This window comes from Myxocyprinus asiaticus, chromosome 18 (assembly GCF_019703515.2).
Source record: "Myxocyprinus asiaticus isolate MX2 ecotype Aquarium Trade chromosome 18, UBuf_Myxa_2, whole genome shotgun sequence".
Classification (NCBI taxonomy): domain Eukaryota; kingdom Metazoa; phylum Chordata; class Actinopteri; order Cypriniformes; family Catostomidae; genus Myxocyprinus; species Myxocyprinus asiaticus.
The window spans coordinates 26025422-26049527 of record NC_059361.1 but is presented as its reverse complement, the minus strand read 5'-3'; the positions used below and the strand labels follow the sequence as shown (position 1 = coordinate 26049527).

Genomic DNA, 24106 nt, shown 5'->3' with positions numbered 1-24106 from the left:
TGACTTAGGAGAAGCCATCAAATATTTTGCCACACAGACTTGATTTCTTTTGTTGTAGAGTTTCAGTGTTATTTTTATTTGGTGCTCACATGCCTGTGGCTTCTTTTGCACTGCAAATGCTTTTCAACAGTTTGCTGGATAGTGTCTTTGTATTCTCTTTCAAATTCTTGTACAAACAAACTAAAATGACATATTTAAAATTATCTGGTTATACAAACACAGATTTACCCCTGGATGAGTCTGTGAGTGGAGAAAATGAGAAAATGGCTTACTACAGGACTATAGTGAGTAGTAGTCTCATCAGCTTCTCTTAACACTGGTAGGAGTCAACATTATGAACAAAACTGCATGAGACATGAATTGAGATTCACAAGAACTCTCCAGACTTTTAAGAAATAAAAGTTCTTATTCTTTTGTCTTTTGCAGTTTATACGGTTTTATTAATGAAAGTCTGTATGTTAATGCATTGGAGTAATAGGGATTAATATGTGGATTTATTGCAGATATTTAGGGTTATAACAGCTACAGTTTAGTTCTTGGAAACATTAACATGGCCATAGTTTAGAAATTGATTGTTTCTCAAATGAAGGGATCATGGAATATCAGGAAATATCAGGGAATTTGAAAATTGTCATGAAAATGTCTATAGTGAATATATATATATTTTCTAATTATGCTCTGCTCTAAAATATTAGATTACAAGTCATGAAAATTAATTAGTCAAAAAGTGTGATAACCCTCAAATTTGATATTTCATAGTGACCTTAACCTCATTGTCCCTGGCTGCACACAGCACTAAATGTTTGAAAACATTGTGTGCTAGTTGCATTTCGCAGCAGGAACATTAGAAAGACAGCACTGATGAGAATACAGAGGGTGCACATCGTGGGAACCACAATCTCGATCACCATCTCCATGTGGCTGGTTAAAGGATCTGAAACACAAACACAAAGAGACATTAAGTGTTTATCAGCTCAAATATGTTAGCCTTGCCCAATGCATTTAATTCAATTTCCACACTGCTTTGGCAAACAGAGCACTCAGAGAGCTGATATATTTCTTTTCAAAACACTCTGTAACTGTCGTGTTTGAGTGTGTATGTATGATTCCTTACCATGAATAAGTCTTAGAATATTGGCAGCTGTATTCCGTTGTTCCTCTAATGAAGAGAACTAAATAATCTTAGTATGGCATCAGTACACGGTAACCCTTTGAAGGCAGCTGTGTGAGTTCACAATAAAACAGCACAAAGCTTTACTGTCAGTTAAGTGGGTTATAAGTGACAGGACAGCATCTAACAAGCATTCTTTTAGTTTATGACACTTACGGACCCTTTTTACAGACCTGTTATGACGCGTTTCCGCCTTCTTTTACAACGTAAATGTAGCAAACCTTTTTATATTTCCAATATTTAAAAAATCAGTTTCCACAGCTGCAATGAGGCTTCTAACACAGCTGCTGAGGGAGTGATAGAAAAGTTTGCCTATTTTTCTCTTCTTACTGCTGTTATCTAGCGCTCTATATTTTTATCTTATTTTGCAAAGCTGTGAAAGCGTAATCGCTGATTTTTCTTTTGCTGTTGGAGCAAACAGGTTAGCAAAAATTACATTTGCTGTGGTCTCTCATTCACTGCCATTCAAGTTTACCTTGCTATGCGTCGCCTTCCGCTCTCCAACCCGGATATGTGAAAAGGGTCCATTAGTTCATTCTGCAGCCATATAATTGCTATTTAAAATGACCTAATAGTAGACCATAATGAGAATAAAAAGCACCAAAAATGTATGTAGATAATAAAATTATTGTTTGCTTACAACAAAACTTCAGCTAAGCAAGATTTCATTAAAGGCTCTGTCACATTTAACAGTAACACTTTACAATAAGGTTCCATTCGTTAACATTAGTTTATGCATTAGGTATCATCAACAAACAAATAACAATATAGTGTTTACAGCATTTATTAATCTTTGTTAGTTCATAAAAAAACAATTGTTCATTGTTCAAGTTAGTTCATAGTGCATTACCTAATGTTAACAAACAACTTTTGATTTAAAAAATGTATTAGTATATGTTGAAAATAACATTAACAAAGATGAATAAATGCTGTAAAAGTATTGTTAATTGTTATTTCACTTAATGTTGTTAACTGATGTTAACAAATTGAACCTTATTGTAAAGTGTTACCAATTCAACTTTGGATGGCAGAATTCAGCAGGCGAAATATAGTCATTTCAATTGGAATCCACACAATCAGGAATTTCAATGGTGAAGAAATTTTGCAGCGTACAATTTTCACGTGGGGTTCACGTATGGTGAACTTTGACATGAATTCCCAGCATTGACCAAGTTGAAGCATTGAAAGTTGCTTGATTTGGCAGTACAGGTTTCACACTCTCTTAACATCAGCCCACGCATTTTTTGCCTGCGAAGTTTTGCTGTGCAAAGGTAACTGTGAACAAACCTTGAAGCAGCAGATCACCAAAAGTATATGTTGAAACATTTCTGATCTCCTGAGTTCCCAAAAAGTCCAGGCTTCCCATAGTCATGGAAAACCTGGAACTATCAGGGAATTTAAAAAATGTGATTTCCAGGCCTGGAAAAGTCATAAAAATGAACTAAATCTTAAAAGTCATGGCAATTTCTATAGTAGATTTAATTATTTCTAGTTACACTGTTAAAAAAATGTAATCAGCTAAATATTAAAATAAAATAAATAAATATTCCCTTTTAGTTGGAGCTTGTGTAGATAAGAACTTGCTAGCAAGCCATAGTGAAGTCGATTTCTGAGCAAATCCCTCTTTTGAGTAGATTTTTTTCAGTGAACTGGTCGAAATGGTTCACAAATCAGTCTAAATGACTCAGCAGTGAATCACTCTGAATCGAAATGATTTAAAAAAATCTGTTGTCAGAAATCACAAACGAAATTCATAGAAATTCATTAGTCAAAATGGGAGGGAAAAATCACATCAGCATAACCTCCATACCCAATATGTCAGTAATGCCCTTTGTGGCTTCCAGTGGAAATTTAACAGTTTAGTATAACATTGTTATACAACAACTGTAACATTTTTAAATGTACTGCCCCTTTAAAGTTCATAAGTGCTACATAGTCACCATGTGTCAGCAGCATGACTTTTTGTTTACAATCTTGACCATATATCTGATCTGGCTATTTGTCTAATGTTGTGGCACTTAATTAAGAATGCATGTATAATAGAACCCTTTTAAAATCGAAAAGTGAAGCTGGCATTATATGGCCTCTAAAGCTGGTCATGACAAAAGATTTCAGACATTCCAGTTTCTCAAGACCAGGACAGACAAGAACTGACCAAACCATTCAATTATTTGGAGGCTTTTAAGGACATTGCCTGGAATTTGCCAAGCCAAAAACAAAAGAATGCAGTACTTCTATATGTGCCCAAGTGTCTAAACTTCATCATGCACTGGCCAAACCTTTGGCATCTCTGCATGATCCTTATTTTCCTTGGATTTTCTTCTAGCTGGAGGGGCAAACAAAGAAAAATCCTGTTAGAGGTTTCAGTTTGGTCTCTATTTCAGACCTCCACCAAAGTCTTTGTCAATTCGTTCTCATGCTAAGCATACCAATTCCCTATGGACACAAGTGGTTAAGGAGAAACCTAGTCAAACCACAAATGGGGTTAGCATAATAAAACAGCGGAGTCCCAGATGAAGACTAGGAATGTTCTCATGCACTGTTAAAGGGGAATTTGTACCCATGTTTTCTTGATTAAAGGCTACTTGATTTGTTTTCATGTTGTGATCCACACATTGTTTTTTTCCTTGTTTGCCCCTGTTTGACATGTTTTTCAACAAGTTACAATCAATGCTTCACTGACCTGCAGCCAGTAGCTGATTGCTGGAGGAGCAAGTCTCTGTAGCTGTCCTCTTCCAGTTCTCAACCTGCCAATGTTGATCCAGAACATACAGTCATTGTCTCATAATTTCTTCTTTTTCTGTCTGTTACATATGGATCCTCTCACATGGACCCTCCTTTCAAGATGCAATTTATAATTTGTCCAATTATGTAGTATTTAACTTGCCTGTTCAATTTTGTGATTACACCACCTTTAATACTTAGTTTATAAAAAAACATTATATATTACATTCTCTTGCTTTGTATCAACTGAATATAAACGTTTGGAACGTGTCCAAGACAATGATTCGAATTGTGTTCATAATAACACAATAGAAAAATAATTAGAAAATGCCATTTATATGATAATTACATACTAATCTTGGGAATTTTGGATTTGTCATTTTCTTGTTAGTTGATAACATGGGGCTGCTGGCATAGTCCCCACAACTGCTTAACTGCAAAATTCTCTCTGTAAATATTCCACTGAATCAAAGTAACATTTAAATACTAAAACAGACACTCTCATTCAAGCTTACCTCAACATGGCAGTTAATCAAATGTTTAAAACATATAAGGGAGATACTGGACACACTACTCTATATTTATTTTAATGATTTTTAGGTAATTATAACCTCCTCCTTTAATAAGTATCTTAAATCAAATCTATTAGAAGTACCTCTCTCTGATTGGGGAATCCATTGGACCTAATGATGCGCTTGTAGAACTGAACAGAGGCCTTAGGGTAGCGAGGTTTGTTTTTGTTCCTGAATTCCACATAGTACAAGCCGAACCTCTCTGAATAGCCCTCATCCCATTCAAACTTGTCCAGGAGGGACCAGGCAGTGTAGCTCTTCGCATTCACTCCATCCCTGATAGCTGCAGGAGAAAAACAAATAAAATGCAAATAATTATTTATCATTAAACAGGTACTTTTATCCAACTCGATTTGCAGCACATCTCATAGTCTTCCACCACATTCCTACCACCTACCTTATAGGTGAAAAGTTTGAGATATAAAAATGTATATCAGGTGTCCAAAATAGCATTTAAGAAGTTCATTTATTTGGTGGATCACTTGCCTTTTAGCATCTCATTGACGTAATCCTTGAAATACTGTATCCTCCAGTCTTCACACAGCTCTGTGCACATCATCTTCTCTGAGACAACATTCTCAGTAATGTAGATCATTGGGTTACCATACTGAGTCTACAGCAAGGGCATAAGTCATGTTAAACACTAAATTCTGCTTTTGTTGATCTCATCACACCATTCTTGACATCAAACTGTCAAAGATATTAATACTACAGATATGGGGGAGATCTGCATTTAAAGGGATAATTCACCCAAAAATAAAAATTCTCTCATCATTTATTCACCCTCATGCCATCCCAGATGTGTATGACTTTATTTCTTCTGCAGAACACAAACAAATATTTTTAGAAGAATATAGCGATATGATAGGTGTGGGTGAGAAACAGATAAATATTTAAGTCCTTTTTTTATCGTAAATCTCCACTTCACTTTCAGAAAGTGAAAGTGGAGATTTATTGTAAAAAAAGGACTTAAATATTTATATTTTTCTCACCCACACCTATCGTTTTGCTTCTGAAGACATGGATTAAACCACTGAAGTCTTATGGATTACTTTTATGCTGCCTTTATGTGATTTGTGGAGCTTCAAAGGTCTGGTCATCATTCACTTGCATTGTATGGACTTCCCGAACTGAAAAATTCTTCTAAAAATCTTTGTTTGTGTTCTGCAGAAGAAAGAAATTCATACACATCTGGGATGGCATGAGGGTGAGTAAATGATGAGAGAATTTTCATTTTTGGGTGAACTATCTCTTTAAAAATACTAAGATTAAAACAGGGTAAACGCTTTAGCATGGGGAAATGGTATGAAACAAGAGGCTTTTACATACAGGTCATAGCCTACTCGGCTTTTGTGCACCTTTATAAAGTTGAGCAGTCGGCGGAAGCCCAAGGAACAGAGTAAAGTCACTCTGAACCCGGATCAGGCCAGCGTGGGTCGACCAGCTGCGCTATGTCCCGGTCTGTGAAATAGGTGCTGCCACGGTTGGAAGGGAAGTTCTTTTTGGTGATATAGCGTGTTGTGAAGTGCCCCACACTTAGGAAGTCGCAGGTGCCTTTGATATAGCTCTTCTCCTGAGAGGAAAAGTTGGGGAGGCGAGATGTTCCCAAGCCCTGCTGTGCACTTTTCCTTCCTTAGATGTCATCGAAATGCTGATCTGTGCCATTTTTAATCTCATATTTTAAACCACCATTTATTACCTAAAGAGAGAGTTCACCCAACTCACCCATGTTGTTCTAAACCACATGGAACACAAAAGATGTGACTGACAACCTCAGCCAACTTACACTTTCATTGCATTTTCTTTCAATACAATGAAAGTGAATGGGGACTGATGTTGCCTAAAATCTCCTTTTGTGTTCCATGGAAGAGAGAGAAATTTGGATTTGGAACAACATAAATTTGAGTAAATGATGGCAGAATTCTCATTTTAGGGTGAATTAACCATTTCACAGTAGCAAGCCTACCTATGAAATCTTTCATCACTTGAGGATAGTCCCCATGGAAGATAGGTGTAGCAAACCAGCTGATGTAAAATTGAACATATCTCTCAGTGGCCTCAATGTCCATCTGGTCGGTGATGTCCACAGGCTCTCCCCAGTCCCCAGACAGTGAAATTCCCAACATACCTGGAGAAGGAAGCAGCAGACCAGCAAAAATAAGTCTCAATGAGTGTGTCTCATTTTAGTATACTTGACCAAAAGGAGATATTTGTAAGCTCATACCTTGTTGTTTGCTTCGCCACTGAGAATCGTAAGTGTGCCACACCTTAGCATGTGCCTGTAAGTAAACCAAACCAATCAAAAAGTATTGGAGATACTCCATTCTGATCATTCTGAAATGCCAGAGTACAATGTGCAGAGGTGGGTAGAGTACCCAACATTTTTACTCAAGTAACAGTACAATTACTTAAAAAATATATATTACTCAAGTAGAAGTAAAATAGTAATGTAAAAAACTACTCGAGTAAGATTAAGAAAGTATCCAATTAAAAGAATACTCAAGTAGCGAGTAACTAGTTACTTTCACATAAAACATAATGGACGATCACGCCCCAATATTCCATTACATAATACATATTTAACATGCAGTCACACAGGTTTGGAAAAACATTAGGGTGAGGAAATTATGATCGAACATTAATTTATGGTTGAACTACCACTTTAAGGACGCTTGTAAGATTTGAACGAATCTGTCAATTAGAAGAGAAGTTTGGAAACCAGTTTCTAGTATTTATTATGCTGAAAAAACATGAACAATGTCCCACAGGCCCAATTACATGTAATGCTGAATTAAACAAAACCAGATCATGCTTTATTAACGCCTACTGTCACTATTTCAAAAGTCCTGTCGCTTTTTAAAGTCCTGTTTGGATTCTTAGATCAGTGTTACAGTATTTTCAGTGTCGAAAGAATTTAGATCATTAGTTGTTATCTAAGGGTATACTGCAACTTAACTCTGTATTTGGAAGTGTGTTGGGCTTATTTAAGTTCAGAGCTTGTTTTTTGTTGTCCACGAGAAAAACGCGCCACATCTGTCAAACCCAGAAATGCTGTGCAGGCGCAGACATATTGTCAGCTCGTGCTCCAGTAGTCAAGAACGTGATCTGCAAAGCATAAGACATTTAAACATAACGCAAATATTTACATGGATTTAGGAACTGAAATATTGCAACACTGATATAAAATGTACATTTATAAACTGAGGTCATAAGAGCCCATGGATACAGAACTTTATATTTCTTCGAAACCTGACGAAATTTCACAATTCTCCAAATTAGCAGAGTGTATCAATGAAATCAAAGATTGGATGGCCAGAAATTTCCTTCTACTCAATTCCAACAAAGCAGAGGTACTAATGATTGGACCAAAAACCTCTAAAAATAAGCCGCTAAAATATAATTTGACTCTCGGCTGCTGTTACATCGTCTTCTACAGCAAAGAACTTAGGTGTTATATTTGATACCAATCTGTCCATTGAAAATCAAATTTCCAATGTTTGTAGAACAGCATTATTCCACCTCAGAAATATTGCTGTTATGACACATGCTCTCTGTTGCTGATGCTGAAAAACGAAGTAATGCGTTCATGATTATTGTAGATTATTGTAATGCATTACTGGGAGGATGTCCTGCAAGTTCAATAAATAAACTTCAATTGGTTCAAAATGTAGCAGCCAGAATGCTGACTAGAAGCAAGAAATATGATCATATTAGCCCCATTTTTTCATCATTACATTGGCTACCTGTTAAATTTCGTATTAATTAAAAGTTTTTTTTAACTACGTACAAAGCTTTACTTAAGTGACCTTCTACCACGCTATATTCCATCACGTTCATTACGATCACAAAATTCTGGCCTGTTAATAGTTCCTAGAATATCAAAATCCCCAAAAGGAGGTAGATCCTTTTCCTATTTGGCTCCTAAAATATGGAATAGTCTCCATAACACTGTCTGGGATGCAGACACACTCACTCAGTTTAAGTCTAGACTAAAGACTCATCTATTTAGCCAGGCATACACATAATTTATCCATCAACTCACAGTTAGGCTGCTTTAGTTAGGTCTGCCGGAACCAGAAACATTTATCATGATCTATCATCATCTACGCTAATATTATTCTATTTGTTTCCCTGTCTCGAGGTTACCAGAGCCGGCCAGATCCAGCTCCGTTCCTGCTTGGTGTCGGACTCCAATGCTACATCTCTGAGTGATGACACCAAAATGCAGCCGGTGTCAGCCAGACATCACTTCAGTCTATTACGATGGACTTCAGGGGATGAACTGATGCTATCTCCAACCATAAGACATAGGATACTTCATATTCCACTGCCTGAACCTTGACATAGGATAGACCTCACCGAAAAGACCTGCTGGTTGAACTGCGATACCTATCACTGATCTCTGCCTGCATCACCTTGGTCTAATGATGGACTACACTCTTAAAATGAAATACATCAATGAATTGCCAACAAATGCCTTTATCAGCCAACTAACAAAGGACAACGCATCTATATGAACTTCTGCAGTTAATCCAGGATGAACTTCAAAGACATTAGTCATTAATCTTACAGTTCATACTAAATCTTTGTTTAAACACTGGCCCTTAACACTTACTTAGTTTACTCATTTTAAACCATGACTTGTACTGCTCACGAATAACTAATATTGGCATTATATCCATGCTTTTTAGCCAGAGGGGAACTGTCCCCCACAGTGAGCCTGGTTTCTCCCAAGGTTATTCTCCAACATCTTATGAAGTTTTGTGTTCCTTGCCATAACAATTGTTATTTAATTATTTATTTTTATACACAATTTACAATCATATTTAATCAAACTACACAATGATCACTCTAAGACTTTATAGATATTACAGTTTCATTTTCTGTTAATGCATGATTTCCTGTAAAGCTGCTTTGAAATTATGTGTTGTGAAAAGCACTATACAAATAAAAATGACTTTAATTGACAGAATCACCCTGAAAATGACAATGACACAGACAAGCCCACGTTATCATAATCGGCAAATTTTATCGCGCTGCAATTTTAATCTTGACATATCCACTTGTCTTGGTGCAAAATGAAGGCACTGCATGACAAAACTACTCTTTTTCATGATGTGAAGCGAAGAAAGTGTTTATTTGGCGTGCTTGCTGCTGCTGCATGGTGGACTCGACTCCAGTGACAGAGCACAGCTGTAAAGTTCCGCTGTCGTAAAAGTCCCTTTCAAAAATCTCTCAATAAATTATGCATTTATTTACACTTATTAAATAAAAACCAGTAATGTAATGACAGGAATGTCGCCCATTGTAACGAAGTAAATTTTTTTCATTAGAAATTTACTTGAGTAAGAGTAAAAAGGGCCCACAATTAAACATACATTTTTTTCCCAAAAGATTACTCAAATAAATGTAACGGGGTATATGTAGCACGTTACTACCCACCTCTGACAATGTGTGCCCCAGGCAGTGATGTGTCTTGTCACCTTAATGATGTGGTGAGCTGCCCTGTAAGCCCCAGTGCCTCTGAGCTTCATTCCTGGAGCATGTTCTCCAGTCTCATATCCTTCCACTGCCACTGACTGATACACAATGAGCACATAAATGAGCATATTTTGGACACATTTCATCAATGGGATGCATTAACCAGTGATGAACAGAGGGAGCATACCCATGGGTTATTAAACGTTATCCAGTATTTCACACGTTCCCCGAATCGCTCGAAGCAAAGTTTGACAAAGTCATTGAAATAATTAACCATGCTGATGTTCTGCCAACCTCCATAATTGTCCCGCAAAACCTGGCAAAAATGTACAGATAGAACCATAAATGATTAATCCTCCAATAAGCGTTGGATTCCATTGCTAATATCAACTCCATCAATACAGCTGATGAATTAAATGTATTCAAGTGACTTTATTTTGATTAAAGTTTGAGACTCATAGTGCTTTTCCACCAACGGTTCTCATTGTGGAACCATGCTGTTCCATATCGATCTGGGTTTGTTGGCATGGTTACGGTTTCTTTTCCAACATGGTGCTGCAAAATGAGGATGAGAATGGACTGACTAGGCAAATGACCAACTGTGAGTCGCCACCAGCACATTTAACCCTCCTATTGCGTTCGGGTCATTTTTGACCCGGGAGAGGTAGATAATAATTTTTAAATACCACATAAATGTTATTATGGGAACCAAACTTTGTCAAGTTATCAAAATACAAAATAAACTTTTTTTTGTTGTTGTTTTTTTCAGTTTTTTTTTTATAAAATTGTTTGAGATATAACCATTTGAGAAAAAAAAAAAATTACATCTTTTGCATTCGTGGGTCAATTTTGACCAGTTATCATGCCAAAAATATCAATCTTTTTATATGTATGAACAGTTACATAGTTCTAGATGAAAACCATTGGGTTATTAATTATTTATAAGCTTGAATTCCTCCTGGTCAAAACTGACCTGCGAATGCAAAAGTTGTATGCAGATTCTGAATGCAATAGGAGGTTAAGTAATCCAGGCCGGGAACCGTTTTGTAATCAAACCGTACCAAACTGTGCTAAAGTGGAAATGCTTCTGGAAGTGCTTCTCACCGTGCTCAGAAGAATTATAACCATATTTTGAACTGTCTTAAATATATAAATATTACTGTATAGTAAAAAAATAAATAGATATAAACAGGCTAACATAAAAGGAACTGACAAGCTTATATAATGGCTTTCTAAAGAGGTTATTGAATGAACTGCACAATATACTAGAATGCTAAATAATAACAGATATATGCAGGCCGTCACTGGAATACACACCTGTGGTAAGTCCCAGTGATAAAGGGTCACAATGGGAGTAATATTGTTTTCAAGCAGCTCGTCAATAAGAACATCATAGTACTTCACTCCTTTCTCGTTCACATGGTCAGCTGCAAACACACAAATTTGCAAATATAATGGGAATGTAATGACAATCATACAAGAGCATAGATTTGGCTTCCCCCCGGAATCTACGCCCCTGCAATCATAAATATAAAAGGTATGTACTATAGTACAGTTTTACCTATTATACACACAAAATAAATAAATAAATAAATAATAAAAAAAAAATAATAATTTTGCTGCTTGTTCAGTTTACTTAATTAAAACAAACTTAAGCAACGCAATTCTAGAACATTTCATCACAACTTATTTTAATGCTATCCATTTATATTTGTAAAAGTTTACTTAATCCATTTAAGCTGGGACTAAAGTACATGAATTCATTTGTGATGTTAATGTAGCGTGATGAAACTGGGCAGGAGATTTCCATTTCCTAGCATATTCTGCATAGGACTGGATATATATTGTTATTTAAAAAGAGAGTTATGCTGGAATTGTGGTGAAGATTGGCGCTTGTGCTTAGGTTTAGGATAGACTATCACTTTCAACACATGATTTGAGTGCTGTTGAACTCTGTAAGCAGTTGCGATTCAATTTACAGTGCAACAGTTTCACTGTACTTACACTTGGTTACCTGGCATATCCTAATGATTATTCAGATAAATTAAGTTGGACCTACATAAGAAAATTAATTGAACAAAACCTTATAAAGTGAGTTAAAACTACTATACTAAATTGATTTGATCTAATCCAACTAAATTATGTTGGCTCAATGAAAATGACTTAATCTGAATGAAAGACATTAAATTGCTTGTAAATACTTTCTCAGATTCAATTAAGGGTAATGATAGGCAGCAGTACAGACACTTACATCTGATGCCAGTGGGCATGATCCTGGGCCAGGAGATGGAGAACCGGTAGTGATTCAGGTGCAGCTCTTTCATCAGTGAGATATCATCCTACATAGCAAAATAAAGGCAAAACTTCCTAGCTGGGTAATTTTGTAGGCAGTGGCACAGGAAGAAGCAATATCCCATTGGAGAATTTGTGGTCACCTTGATTCTGTAGTATCCCTCACATGAAGAGTCTCCAGAGTGAACACATCCCAGATGCTCAGCCCTTTCCCATCTTTGTCCCAGGTTCCTTCGGTTTGATAGTCTGAACCACCGGCGCCCCACAAAAATCCTGACAAAAATGAAACGACAAAGGGTCTTTTCCCACCATAAACTGCAGGAAACCCACAGTAAAAATTAAAAGATTCACTATGGAGAACCCTCAGGAGAACATCTAGGCACCCCTTAAATGAATCCCAGACATCCCGCTCAAGGAACTTCAATATATACTTCATGTGCCTCGTCCATTATAATGGGGTTACTGAAGAAAGTTTTTAATTTTCAGCAGGCATAACAGGGATAGATCACCCAAAAATTAAAATTATGTAATCATTTACTAAACCTCATGTAGTTCTGTGACTTTCTTTCTTCTGTGGAACACAAAAGGAGATGTTAGGCAGAATGCTAGCTTCAGTCACCATATACTTTCACGGTATGGCAATGAAAGTGCATGGTGATTGATGCTAACATTGTTCCTAACATCTCCTTTTGTGTTCCACAGAAGAAAGAAAGTCAACAGTGGTCGGCAACCTTTTTGACAAAAACAACAACAAAAAGCAAAAACAAAAACATGCAAATGTATGCGATTTTCCTAAGTATGAGTCCACTTGTGAAATTATTTCTATTTTGCATTTTTCTAATATAATTGTTTATTTTTCATTACAAATTACATTATCAGCATAACAATTTGAGTGAAAATTTTGTGCAAAACCTGATGATTATGATATAATCATGATCAGAGCATCTTGTGAAAGTGCTTTAATGAAAGAAACCTGTCCTTTTGTACAAAATGAGTTAACACTGTTAATGCCACAAATTTGCTTATTTGATTACTGACCACGAAATTGTGTGGAATCTTAAATATTTATTTTATTATGTCAATGTAATAATGTAATAACTAGTTCGCAAGCAACAGGGAGAGTGGAACAGGCTATTTTGTTTATATGACGTTTTTCGCACCTGCATTCCAATCTACATCTTGATGTTATCCTTCCTCATGATCACGCAGGGTGTTTTCATCAGCTGAGCCATTCGGGCATCAAAAGCGGATCAGCTATTTAGCCCTTTTCAGTAAATAGCACCGTAAAAATCCTAAAACTTTATTTCCAGGTTTAATTTATATTTTGAATAGACTCAGATTTTTTTAACCACACGATGTGGGCTTGTTTTATCTTTTAATAAGTTTAATGTAATTTTGAGTGTGACTAGTTTAAGGAGGGTGTAACTGTATGCTGGGTTGGAAATCTCAAAATTAATAGTGGTGTTTCCTTATTACATCACGTGTTGTCCTGAAAGCAAAAAGAAAATTAAACACGGAATGTAGGCTTTCATCCATGCAGCAAGCAAAGCAGGCGTGTTTACTTAGTGATTAACCAAACGTGAAGCGCTGCCGGCTTGTGATGTGTGAATGGCTTGCACGCGCTGCACGAGTCTGTTGGGTATACTGCAGTCTCATCACATTTTAACTTTTTGATTAGCCTCCCAGATCATGATGCTGTGTGATCATGAGGAAGGATTACATCAAGATGTAGATTGGAATGCAGGTGAGGAATTTATTTAAATAAAATAGCCTACTCTCTGGCTTTTGCTGGTGTGCCAGTGATTATCCCTTCACTTACCAGTGTTGGTACCCCTGGAATAGGTTGCCGACCCCTTGTGTAGAACAACATAATGGTGAGAAAAGGATGACAGAATTGTAAGAATTTAAGGTAAACTTCCTCTTTAATAAATACATAAAAATCATAGGGAGTTTCAGATAAGAATACACTGTAATACACAAGTGCAAGAACTGTATTTCACATCTTGAAGTCCAATGGTTGTATGGTTGCACCAGTTCAAAAGGCCAAACACTAATGTTGAGATAGAGATCTGTATCATACCATTTGGAAAAGTGCCATAATGGAAGGAGTCCTGGTTGTTCGCTGTCCAGTCGAAGTCCTCAGCCGCAAACAGACACAACACCAGCACAAGCACATGACAAACTCGTCCAACACGGTGTGACAGCATCATATTCCCACTTTCAGCTCCAGCTCATGGTCCCTCGTCAGTGCCACGCTCTCCTGATCAGAGAGGTAGTTACCCTAGTCTTGACATAACAATGTTTAGCCACCTAAAACATAAAAACCGTTCAGATCATGATTCAATTCATCAATTCATACTTAAGCTTCTTGTATGAAGTCTTTAAAGGGATAGTTCACCCAAGAATAAAATTTTCCTCATCATTTATTCACCCTAATGCCATGCCAGATGTGGATGACTTTCTTTCTTCTGCTGAACACAAACAAAGATTTTTAGAATTTTAGTCCAGTGGTTAAATCCATACAGATCAGTATTTAAGTACTTTTTTTAAAAACTTTTTTTACTATTATTCTCCTCTTTGGCAAGTAGGTGGCGATATGCACAAAGAATGTGAATCGCCAAAAACAAAAGAAGGACTTAAAAAGGACATAAATATTGATCTGTTTATCACCCACACCTATCATATCTCTTCTAAAGACATGGATATAACCACTGGAGTCTTGTAGATTACTTATAAACTACCTTTATGTGCTTTTTGGACCTTCAAAGTTCTGGCCATCATTTATTTGCATTGTATGGACCTACAGAGCTGAGATATTATTCTAAAAATCTTGGTTTGTGTTCAGCAGATGACAGAAAGTCATACACATCTGGGATGGCATGAAGGTGAGTAAATGATGAGAGAATTAAAATTTTTGAGTGAACTATTCTTTTAATTGATATTTGACACAAAAATGAAAAAATCTTTTGTCACGTTCTTGTTGTTCCAAACCCATATGACTTTCTTTTTTCTGTAGAACGCAAAAAGAGATGTAGGCAAAATGTTTAGTCTTAGTCACCATTCACTTTCATTGTATGGGAAAAAAGATGCAATGACAGAGAATGGTGACTGAAGCTATCAGTCCCTAATATTCTGCATATCTTCTCCTTTTTTTTCTGTTAGGCAGAAGAAAGTCATATGGGGTTTGAGCAACATGAGGGAGTAAAGGATGACAGAAGTTTCATTTTTAGGTGAACTATTCCTTTAAGTCAAACATCTCAAACCTATATCAAACTGAACATACCAGCTGACATCACTGATTTTTGTACACATACCTCTCCCAGGAGTTGCATTGATTCCTAGTGGAAATTTCATTCAAATTGAAGAAAATTATCCAACACCATGATTCACATCCACCTCTCATACAAAGTCTATTACTGTTCAGCCTGGGGGCAAAGAACTATCCTGTACTGACAGTGGTCTCATGACCCCAATGTAGAACCAAAAGCTTTCCTATTGAGGGTCAATGGACTGTGATCACATTTTGCAATGGTGGACAGATCTCTTACAAATGAGGGTTTCACTCTGTAAGAAAAGTTAATGTTGGTGAGGCTAATACTCCTGTGTTTAGTATAACAATGATGGCACATGGTGTGAAGGATAAACTGACCCCAAGTACTGTATTATACAACTGATGTAAGATAAATGTCTATTTCACATACTAACCTTTCTCTAATATTATTGGCGTAACATTTCTGATATAGTGTTATTCTAACTTGTCTTATCTAATGTATAACTTAGCATCAAACTTAAAACTTTGCATACTTTCAGTTTAAAACTAAGCATTTTATGTATGCAGTCATCTATTTTGCACTCCCTATTGGAAAGAAAAATATTCATTTTCACAGGCAGAGGGAAAACACCTCTCTGTGTCCAGCAAACAATATCGAACTATCATTGTTGGCAGTATATCGTGCCTCCACCTTTCTCAATAGCTATCCCTGCTCTTTTTGTAAAGTGTAGTACATTGTTGACAGCTGTTTGGAAAGTGCTGAACTGTACTGCATTGCAGGTTGTCTGTGGTTGGGAGAAGACAGAAATCTATTGTCAGAGAAACTGTAAATTATTATATCAACAATGCTGGCCAACAGGTACAAGAGATCATTGCTGATCGCATTCGTCTTTATTACCATGTACCTAGGAGGTGATGTAAAAATGCCATTCACACATCATACATAAACATCAAGGCAATTGACAATGAATGTGCATCCTAACCAGAAAAAAATAATCAATATGCACCAATCTGTTAAGGAAACAGTGCTATGTTGAAACATTTTTAAATGCAATTCCACTTTATTTAAAATGAGCACCTTCAAAATCCGCAGAACAAATGTTTTTTTTTTAAATCTCTAAGAAAACATAGGGACCTATTGTACATTAACAATGCTTCACATGAAGTACAAAAAAAGTTATAATACTGGCTCAGCAAGAACAATTTTCATGCCCATGAATACATACAATTTATTCCACACAGTCGCTCTTCTAAATAGAAAAATACCTCTGCAAGTTCACAACATGAACACATGGTTTACATACACAATACTTACCATCAGCTTCATAATCATACTGCATTCAATCTCAATACAATATAATATGAATTAAAGCCTAAATAGTACAGCATCACTTGGTAAACACCATGAACTATGATTGGTGCAATCTTTAATTTACCATTTAAATGTATTTAGAAAATACAATAACAGTGCAGGCTTGTTCAACAGCAGAGTAAGAAGAATTTTTTTTGTGCTACACATCATTTGTAATATTTTTTTTTTTTTTTTTTGGGATGATTCAATAGATGGGTGAACCAACGGTTTATCTAAAGCAACACCAATCTAAGACATAGAGAGTGAAAGTTATAGTCCCTTTGCGCAAACATCTTTCAGCATGCCATATGTGCACATTGCAATGTTCTCTTTTTCCAGGTACAGTCAGCAGTCATCGTCTTCCTCTTCATCATCTGGCACCATTTCGAGGTCATCGTCTGCATCATCATCATCTTCCTCATCCTCTTCCTCTTCCATGTCGTAGTCTTTTGGAGCACCCAATGCTAGTTTGGTCTGGTTGATCTCACTCTCGTCATCAAGGTTGATTTCCACCTGTGCACGACAAACATAAATCTTAATAATAAAAATACATCTTAATGGACATAAATGTCCATTGCCTATTAATTGCACATTAACCTAACATAAAACATATTCAGATTAGTGGTCAACCAATGTTTATTTTTTATTGTTTTTTTGTTTGTTTTTTTCCAATAACTGATTCATTTGTTCCCTCTGTCCTGAACATGGGATTATATCATTGTGTTTATTTACCTCAGGGACAGGGACTTCATTCGGGCTCTCTTCAGACTGAGCATTGATCATTGACTTCAGGGTCCCCTCTTCAAACTGATGAACAAATGCAAAGACAATCAGTTTTCAGTTAAACCTGCTCTGAATATATAAAAATGTTTGTATTTATGCATATATCAGTATGTATGTGCATGTTATTGTGAAATGTTTAAAAAACATACTTTTTTAATGGGCTCTAAGAACACACAAGGTCTTACCTTAAGCCTATTCAGCTGATCTTGAAGCATGATTTTTATTTTCAGAAGAGTCTCCTCTTCCTTCTTGAGCTCCTGAAGGCGACTCAGCATGATAGTGGATGACAGTTTCTACAGCATTACTGGACACAAAACCACAAGAGGATTTTTTTTTTTTTTTTTTACTTTGCTGAATAACAATAAAACCTCAAGGTTAAAGGAACAGTTCACCCAAAAATGATACTTCTCTCCCCATTTATTCACCTTCATGCCATCCCAGATGTGTATAACTTTCTTTCTTCTGCAGAACACAAATTAAGATTTTTAGAAGAATATTTCAGCTCTGTAGGTCCATACAATGCAAGTGAATTGTGGCCAGAACATTGAATCTCCAAAAATCACATAAAGGCAGCATAAAAGTAATCCATGCGACTCCAGTGGTTAAATCTATATCTTTAGAAGTGATATGATAGGTGTGAGTATGAAACATCAATATTTAAGTCTTTTACTATAAATTCTCCTCCCTGCCTAGCAGGTGGCGATATGCATGAAGAATGCGAATCGACAAAAAAACAAATTAAGATGAATGTGGAAGTGAAAGTGGAGATTTATAGTTAAAAAGGACTTAAATATTGATCTGTATCTCACCCACACCTATCATATCGCTTCTGAAGACATGGATTAACCACTGGAGTCTTATGGATTACTTTTATGCTGCCTTTATGTGATTTTTGGAGATTCAATGTTCTGGCCACCATTCTTCTAAATATCTTTAGAAGACTCTTAAGAAAGTCATACACATCTGGGATAGCATGAGGGTGAGTAAATGATGAGAGAATTATTCTTATTATTATTTTTTGGTGAACAAACACTATTTTCACTACATTTACTACAAAAGGCAAAAAGGAATGATCTGTTGTCAAAAGTTGCAGGCAGACAAGCTCAAATTAACTGTACAGGCTTTAATATCAAATTGTAGATGATAGCAATAAAGGCATGCTTCTAATAATCGTTAATTAATGGAATATTTGTGTCTGCAGTTGCTCTTTGATTCAGAAGTACATTGTGTTCGTCCTGATCTCTTATGCTTGTCAAGCTGCTGTTTCCTTTTCCTGGCAACTGTGCTGCATTACCCATTGATAACGAGTTTAGACATTGAACAAACAATGTCTTTTTTCATTATTATTATTATTACCTTTTAATCTAATTTAAAATACGCTCAGAACCCACTTTAAAATAATGTAGTGTAACAAACAAACAGCTCGTTTAGCAGGCAAGCTAGTGGAAGTAAATACAATTTCAAGCAATTTGATTCGTTAAGCGACACTCCTCTCTTTTTTAGCCACATAGTCCAAAAGTGCTTGACTTACTTTAGCGATTCTACACGCTCTGTGGAACGTGCATTATTCCGATGAAAGTTTGTATTTGTTTTATCTTCAACTCTACAGACGTAGCATTTTGCTGAAAATGTCACGTGCACCATTGTGCGCATGCGCACTAAGCAAACGTTGGAGAGTCTACACAGTTTCGTTCTACGCAGATACTTGCACAGTCGCTCAGGCATAGCTGCTTTTTCTCTGAACTTTTTAATGTATATTACTAAAACAGTAAGAATACATAATAAAGTCTACGTCAGGGAGGAATACGCTTAACTTTATATATATATATATATATATATATATATATATATTGTATGTTTAAAGGCCAATAATCAATCACACCCAAACTTAATATTGACAGACCACCGTTCCACACACACTCACACTCTGCACTGAGCGCATTAGCGACACTCTGTGGTCAAATTGAGAATATACCTTTTCACAAAAGACGGAATGTTTTTGGAATGAGACGCTCACTCATTGTTTTTTCTCTATGTATTGATGTGTCTCTGACGCTCAGTTTTCTTGCAGAACATTTTTTAGATCTGTACTTAATATAGAGATAAATATCTATTTTCGAAAATTTGCAATAGACCCTATTTCGTTATTAAACAACAGTAGACCACAAGTAGGTCCACAATTTTGTCTAATTTAGGGTAATCATGAACATGATAAACAAGTAAACATACATACATACATTACTTTCTGTGTGAAAGTTACTGAGCCAACTGGCCACTGGGAGTATATAATGTCATCTGTGCGTCTAACATCTAAGATTAGGGGCTCTAATAGAGAACAGAGAAAACAGTGTAAGAGAGAGCACATAAGTTTACATCTGTCCCCCAGTTACCTGCTGTGCTGTCTTCACCTGCATATGGAGATGTTTGAACTGGATGGTGTCAACTTTACAGCACCAGGAAGCCTAATTCGTTGCAAATGTAGTGCATGTTTTGAGTCCACTAATCAAAATACCAACCTGCTTCTCAGATCACGAGAAGGCAACATTAAACTTGTATTCCTGAGCTGATTTTAACCTATTGATGTTTGGATTTTTTAAAGTATTTCAAAGTCTGTGGCACCATTAGAGGGCATTGTTCATTTATTCAACTGCTTGATCTAATAAAAAACTCAGTGTCAGCTTGGAAGCAGTGGCTGCTCAGAAGGGCATCCAAGATTATTTCTAGGGAACATTATTTATTAGGACTGTCTTTATGTATCACATACAAAACATATTATGCGCTGTCCTTATGCATGTTTTGCATTAGAAGACTGGAATTGGTTACATGACATGAAAGGAAAACTCCAAACTCCAAAGTTAAACTCCATATTCTCCATGCACTCTATTCTTGGGATATAAGCTACTCTTATACAGTATGTCTCAAGCACCAACTGAAGAATATAACCTAAGTCTGAAAATGGAGTATTCATTTAAAAGTTTGCACATGCCCAAACAATCCACAAAGACAGGAAATTAAAAAAAAAAAGAAAAAAAGCATACAGTATTTAAAGAAAACACACATAAATCACAGATGGAACTCATTGATGTGAAGCACATCTAAAAGCTCTCTTAATCAGTCTCTCAAAATGTTAGGAGAGCCTATTTCTTTTATAGGATTCCTTGACTAAACTCATCCAGATGTGTACACTGATACACAGCATGAGAGCACCACTGGACACCCTGCAGGGAACAAGCCAATCCGTGGACATACCTGTCTGTTTCATTCCTTAATTACACTACAGCAGTCATATTATGGTATTTTTTTCCTCCATTTTTCCCCTCCATTTATTTTTTCAAAAAAGCTTTGTATTTTAACAAAGACTGCTATCATGGCATGACATAGTTTAATAAAGTAGAGCTTACTGTATTTATGTATTGATGAAAGCAGTCATAAATTCACCAAAATATTAAAGATCCCATGAAAGTGCTTGACGAGCACAGTTTTCTTTCCTGTGTTGACGTATTTTCTATTGAAACAGGAAGTTTGGGTGGGACATATCAAAGTATTTGCTACTTGCTGGTTGGTGGCATGTGGGATAAGTTGACATTCTCATTCTAAAGAGCATTTAATTGGACAAAAGTCTGTGTAGTATAGGCTGATTTATCAATATTTTAGTCAGTTTTCCCAAAGAGAAAGACTGTAAATTTTAAATATCTGCTTAAAGTTCATTAGCACTAGACACTAGTACACTAGCATCTTCCAAGCTAATAGACATGGACTAAAAGCCATAGACTGGACATGGACTTTTTCATCGGAAACATTCTCTCGTTGATTGCAGCATTGTATTGTATACATGATTTACCTCCCCAGATAAGCATTTTTTTTTTTTCCCTGGGGAGGTAAAAACAAAGGCAATGGCTGTGGCAGACAGATGGCCTGGTGCTGCCATCCATAGGTGAGTTCACTGGGTTTAGAGAGGGTCAGGTCTTAGAATTTAGCACAGAGCTTGAATGATGGTCACAGGAGACGTGTGGAGCTCTGAAAACAAACCTGGCCAACCTCCCCCTCCTCTAATGTCACGTCTCTATCCCCCAATGAGAGCTTAGTGCCTGTGCAGTGTATGTGTGCGTTTATGCCAGAGTGGTCACAGGGATGTAACTGGAGCACTCCGTCAGTGCAGGGGGAGCCCACAGTGCTGCTGTCTGTCTCTTTTGGGGTCATAGGGGAAATGGTGCAGGGATTACACAGCTGCCAGTTCCATGCACAGGCACGAGAGAGACAAGAGATTAAGTTTGCTAGTAGCAGGGTTAGAAATTATTAAGGGCTTGAGGGGAAAATGCCACCTCAGGTGACAAAGATGGCTCACATATTTAAAATGTGGAGGCAAATCAATGCCCCCCATAATGAATTGCTTTTTTTATGTTACATTTTTACCATGTAATAATTTAAATATTTCATTAGCTTGTATTCTAGGCCCATCTGGTAAATGGTTAAGTACCTTTGCAGACATTTTAGTGAACTGTAGCTGTCAGATATCTGCATTCACTGTCTCAACAGTGAAGTGGCTTTTGATTAAAAAGAATTCTAAGGAAAAACTAAATTTGAACTTGAAGAAAACACTCACAACAGTGAATCACTTGAAACAGTGATTATATTTGAATGTACTGTGACATTAGCCTGTAGAAAGGTGTGCAATCTTAAACAAGGACGACCAGTTATTTAAAATTCTTTCTTTCTTTCTTTCTTTTTTTCTATCTATAAACTAACATCCATCCATCCATCCATCTATCTATCTATCTATCTATCTATCTATCTATCTATCTATCTATCTATCTATCTATCTATCTATCTATCTATCTATCTATCTATCTATCTATCTATCTACGCACCCTTTTCAGAGTTCATATGAATATAAGAGACAAAAGAATATGATTATATAGTGCTGCCCTTCAGAAGCTACGTAACAGACTTTCACATATATCTCAGAATTGTAATAATTGTTCAAATTGATAATTTAGTTCAATTAATTGATTCAATTTAAGTATTTAAAATAACTGGGCGACACACTGTTTTTATATGTTAAGAAAAACAAATTCCACCATAAAGATCAAAATGTCCTTGAAAATCATTCTGATACTGGCTATGTGTGTGAGTAAGTGAGTGTTTGCGTGTGTGAGGGGACTTCTCATGGAGGTCTTAAGTCTGGACTATGGCTCAGGGGACTAATGTGCTGCATATACCAGTCTGGCCCCCAGAGCCCTCCAGGGCCTTCTTCCTGTCATCAAAGTGGCCAGGATGCTGCTGGCCTGCATTTTCTCACAGTGAGACCTTTCCTCGAGATAGACTGTGGGGGCTGCCGCAAGCCCAGCACTGGGCTGCACCACTGCTCCGTTTGAAGGTGCTATATGACTGAGGAATGCAGAGCTGGGCGTGCTTTTTGAGGGGGCCTCACAAAAGGGAAAGGAGGAGGAAGAAAAGGGGGGAACAGGGAGGAGGACTGAGCCAGCCGGATTGACCTTTGAACAGTGAAGTCAGGAAGTTTTGACTCAGTTTTCACAAAGCAACAGTGATGGAGAGGCAAATGAGGTAGAGAGAGGAACCAAGCAGTTAAAGAATGTCAGGAATAGAGAGAAAAGTATACATGCCAAAATATAGAGGCAAAAAATGCATGAAAGAGAGAGGAGGAATGGCGTGGGAGTGGTAAAGAAAAAATTGCACCATTGAGAGTCAATTAGTGAGTGTCCCGAGCTCCAGTAGTTTGACATGGGAATAATATTCTTTTCATTGCTCTTTATATCAAATTGTTAAAAAAAAAAAAAAAAAAAGCCAGAATATGGGGTCACACTTTTCAAACAATCACATTTCACAATACATTTTCTCTCTCTCTCTGTTGTGAAAGATTTTGGAAAGATTTATTTTGTGGAAATATTTTCATTTTGAAAGTATAAAACTTCTAAATCTATATTCCACAAAACTAATCTATAAAGTTGGGTTGTTTAAAGTTTTAACTTTGAACCTGTATGTAAATTTATCTATCTACAGTATAAAAAATCAAAACCTATCACTTATTTTAAAAAATCACATTACAATCACTTATTTTTATCAGTTCATTTTAAATGAGAGAAAATACAAGAAAGTGTAATGTGTGCAAGTTTTATAAATTTGCGTGGATGACACTCATAGCAGAATATACAGTATGTGCTTCTTGATGGGTCTGTTTTACAGAATTGATTTTTTTTTATTTTTTTTTTAAGTGACAAAGCTTAATTTGAGTTAAAAGGAAAACATTTCTGTTTTTTGTGTCAATGAATGGGGGTACTTGAGCTTTATTGATTGGGCTGTGGAGTACATAAGACAAAAAAGGTTGGGAAACACTGCTATATACAATGCCTATATACAGAATACACAATCAGACACACTATGGTGTTTACCATAGCTGCAGCACGTTTTAGTGAACTTTTCCCTGCAAACTCTATTCTATA

At 36.4% G+C, this 24106-nt stretch overlaps 1 protein-coding gene and 1 pseudogene across 3 annotated transcripts; both read right to left on the bottom strand.

Annotated features, from left to right (window-relative positions):
* Positions 1-497: 497 nt before the first annotated feature.
* LOC127456015 (lactase-like protein) lies at positions 498-15667 on the bottom strand (annotated as a pseudogene).
* A 1365-nt stretch (positions 15668-17032) lies between these two features.
* LOC127456011 (snRNA-activating protein complex subunit 5-like) lies at positions 17033-19298 on the bottom strand. 3 transcript variants are annotated; one of them, XM_051724285.1, is made up of 5 exons: positions 19177-19297; positions 18071-18107; positions 17831-17949; positions 17595-17669; positions 17033-17375 (listed from the first exon to the last, which is right to left on the bottom strand). In XM_051724285.1, exons 3-5 carry the CDS (start codon positions 17918-17920, stop codon positions 17208-17210), a joined length of 333 nt encoding a protein of 110 aa, XP_051580245.1. In that variant the 5' UTR covers positions 17921-17949; positions 18071-18107; positions 19177-19297; the 3' UTR covers positions 17033-17207. The 3 variants fall into 3 exon arrangements, with proteins under 3 accessions (XP_051580245.1, XP_051580244.1, XP_051580243.1); XM_051724284.1 differs by having other exon boundaries at positions 17831-17950; positions 18061-18107; positions 19177-19282; XM_051724283.1 differs by lacking the exon at positions 18071-18107 and having other exon boundaries at positions 19177-19298.
* Positions 19299-24106: the final 4808 nt, after the last annotated feature.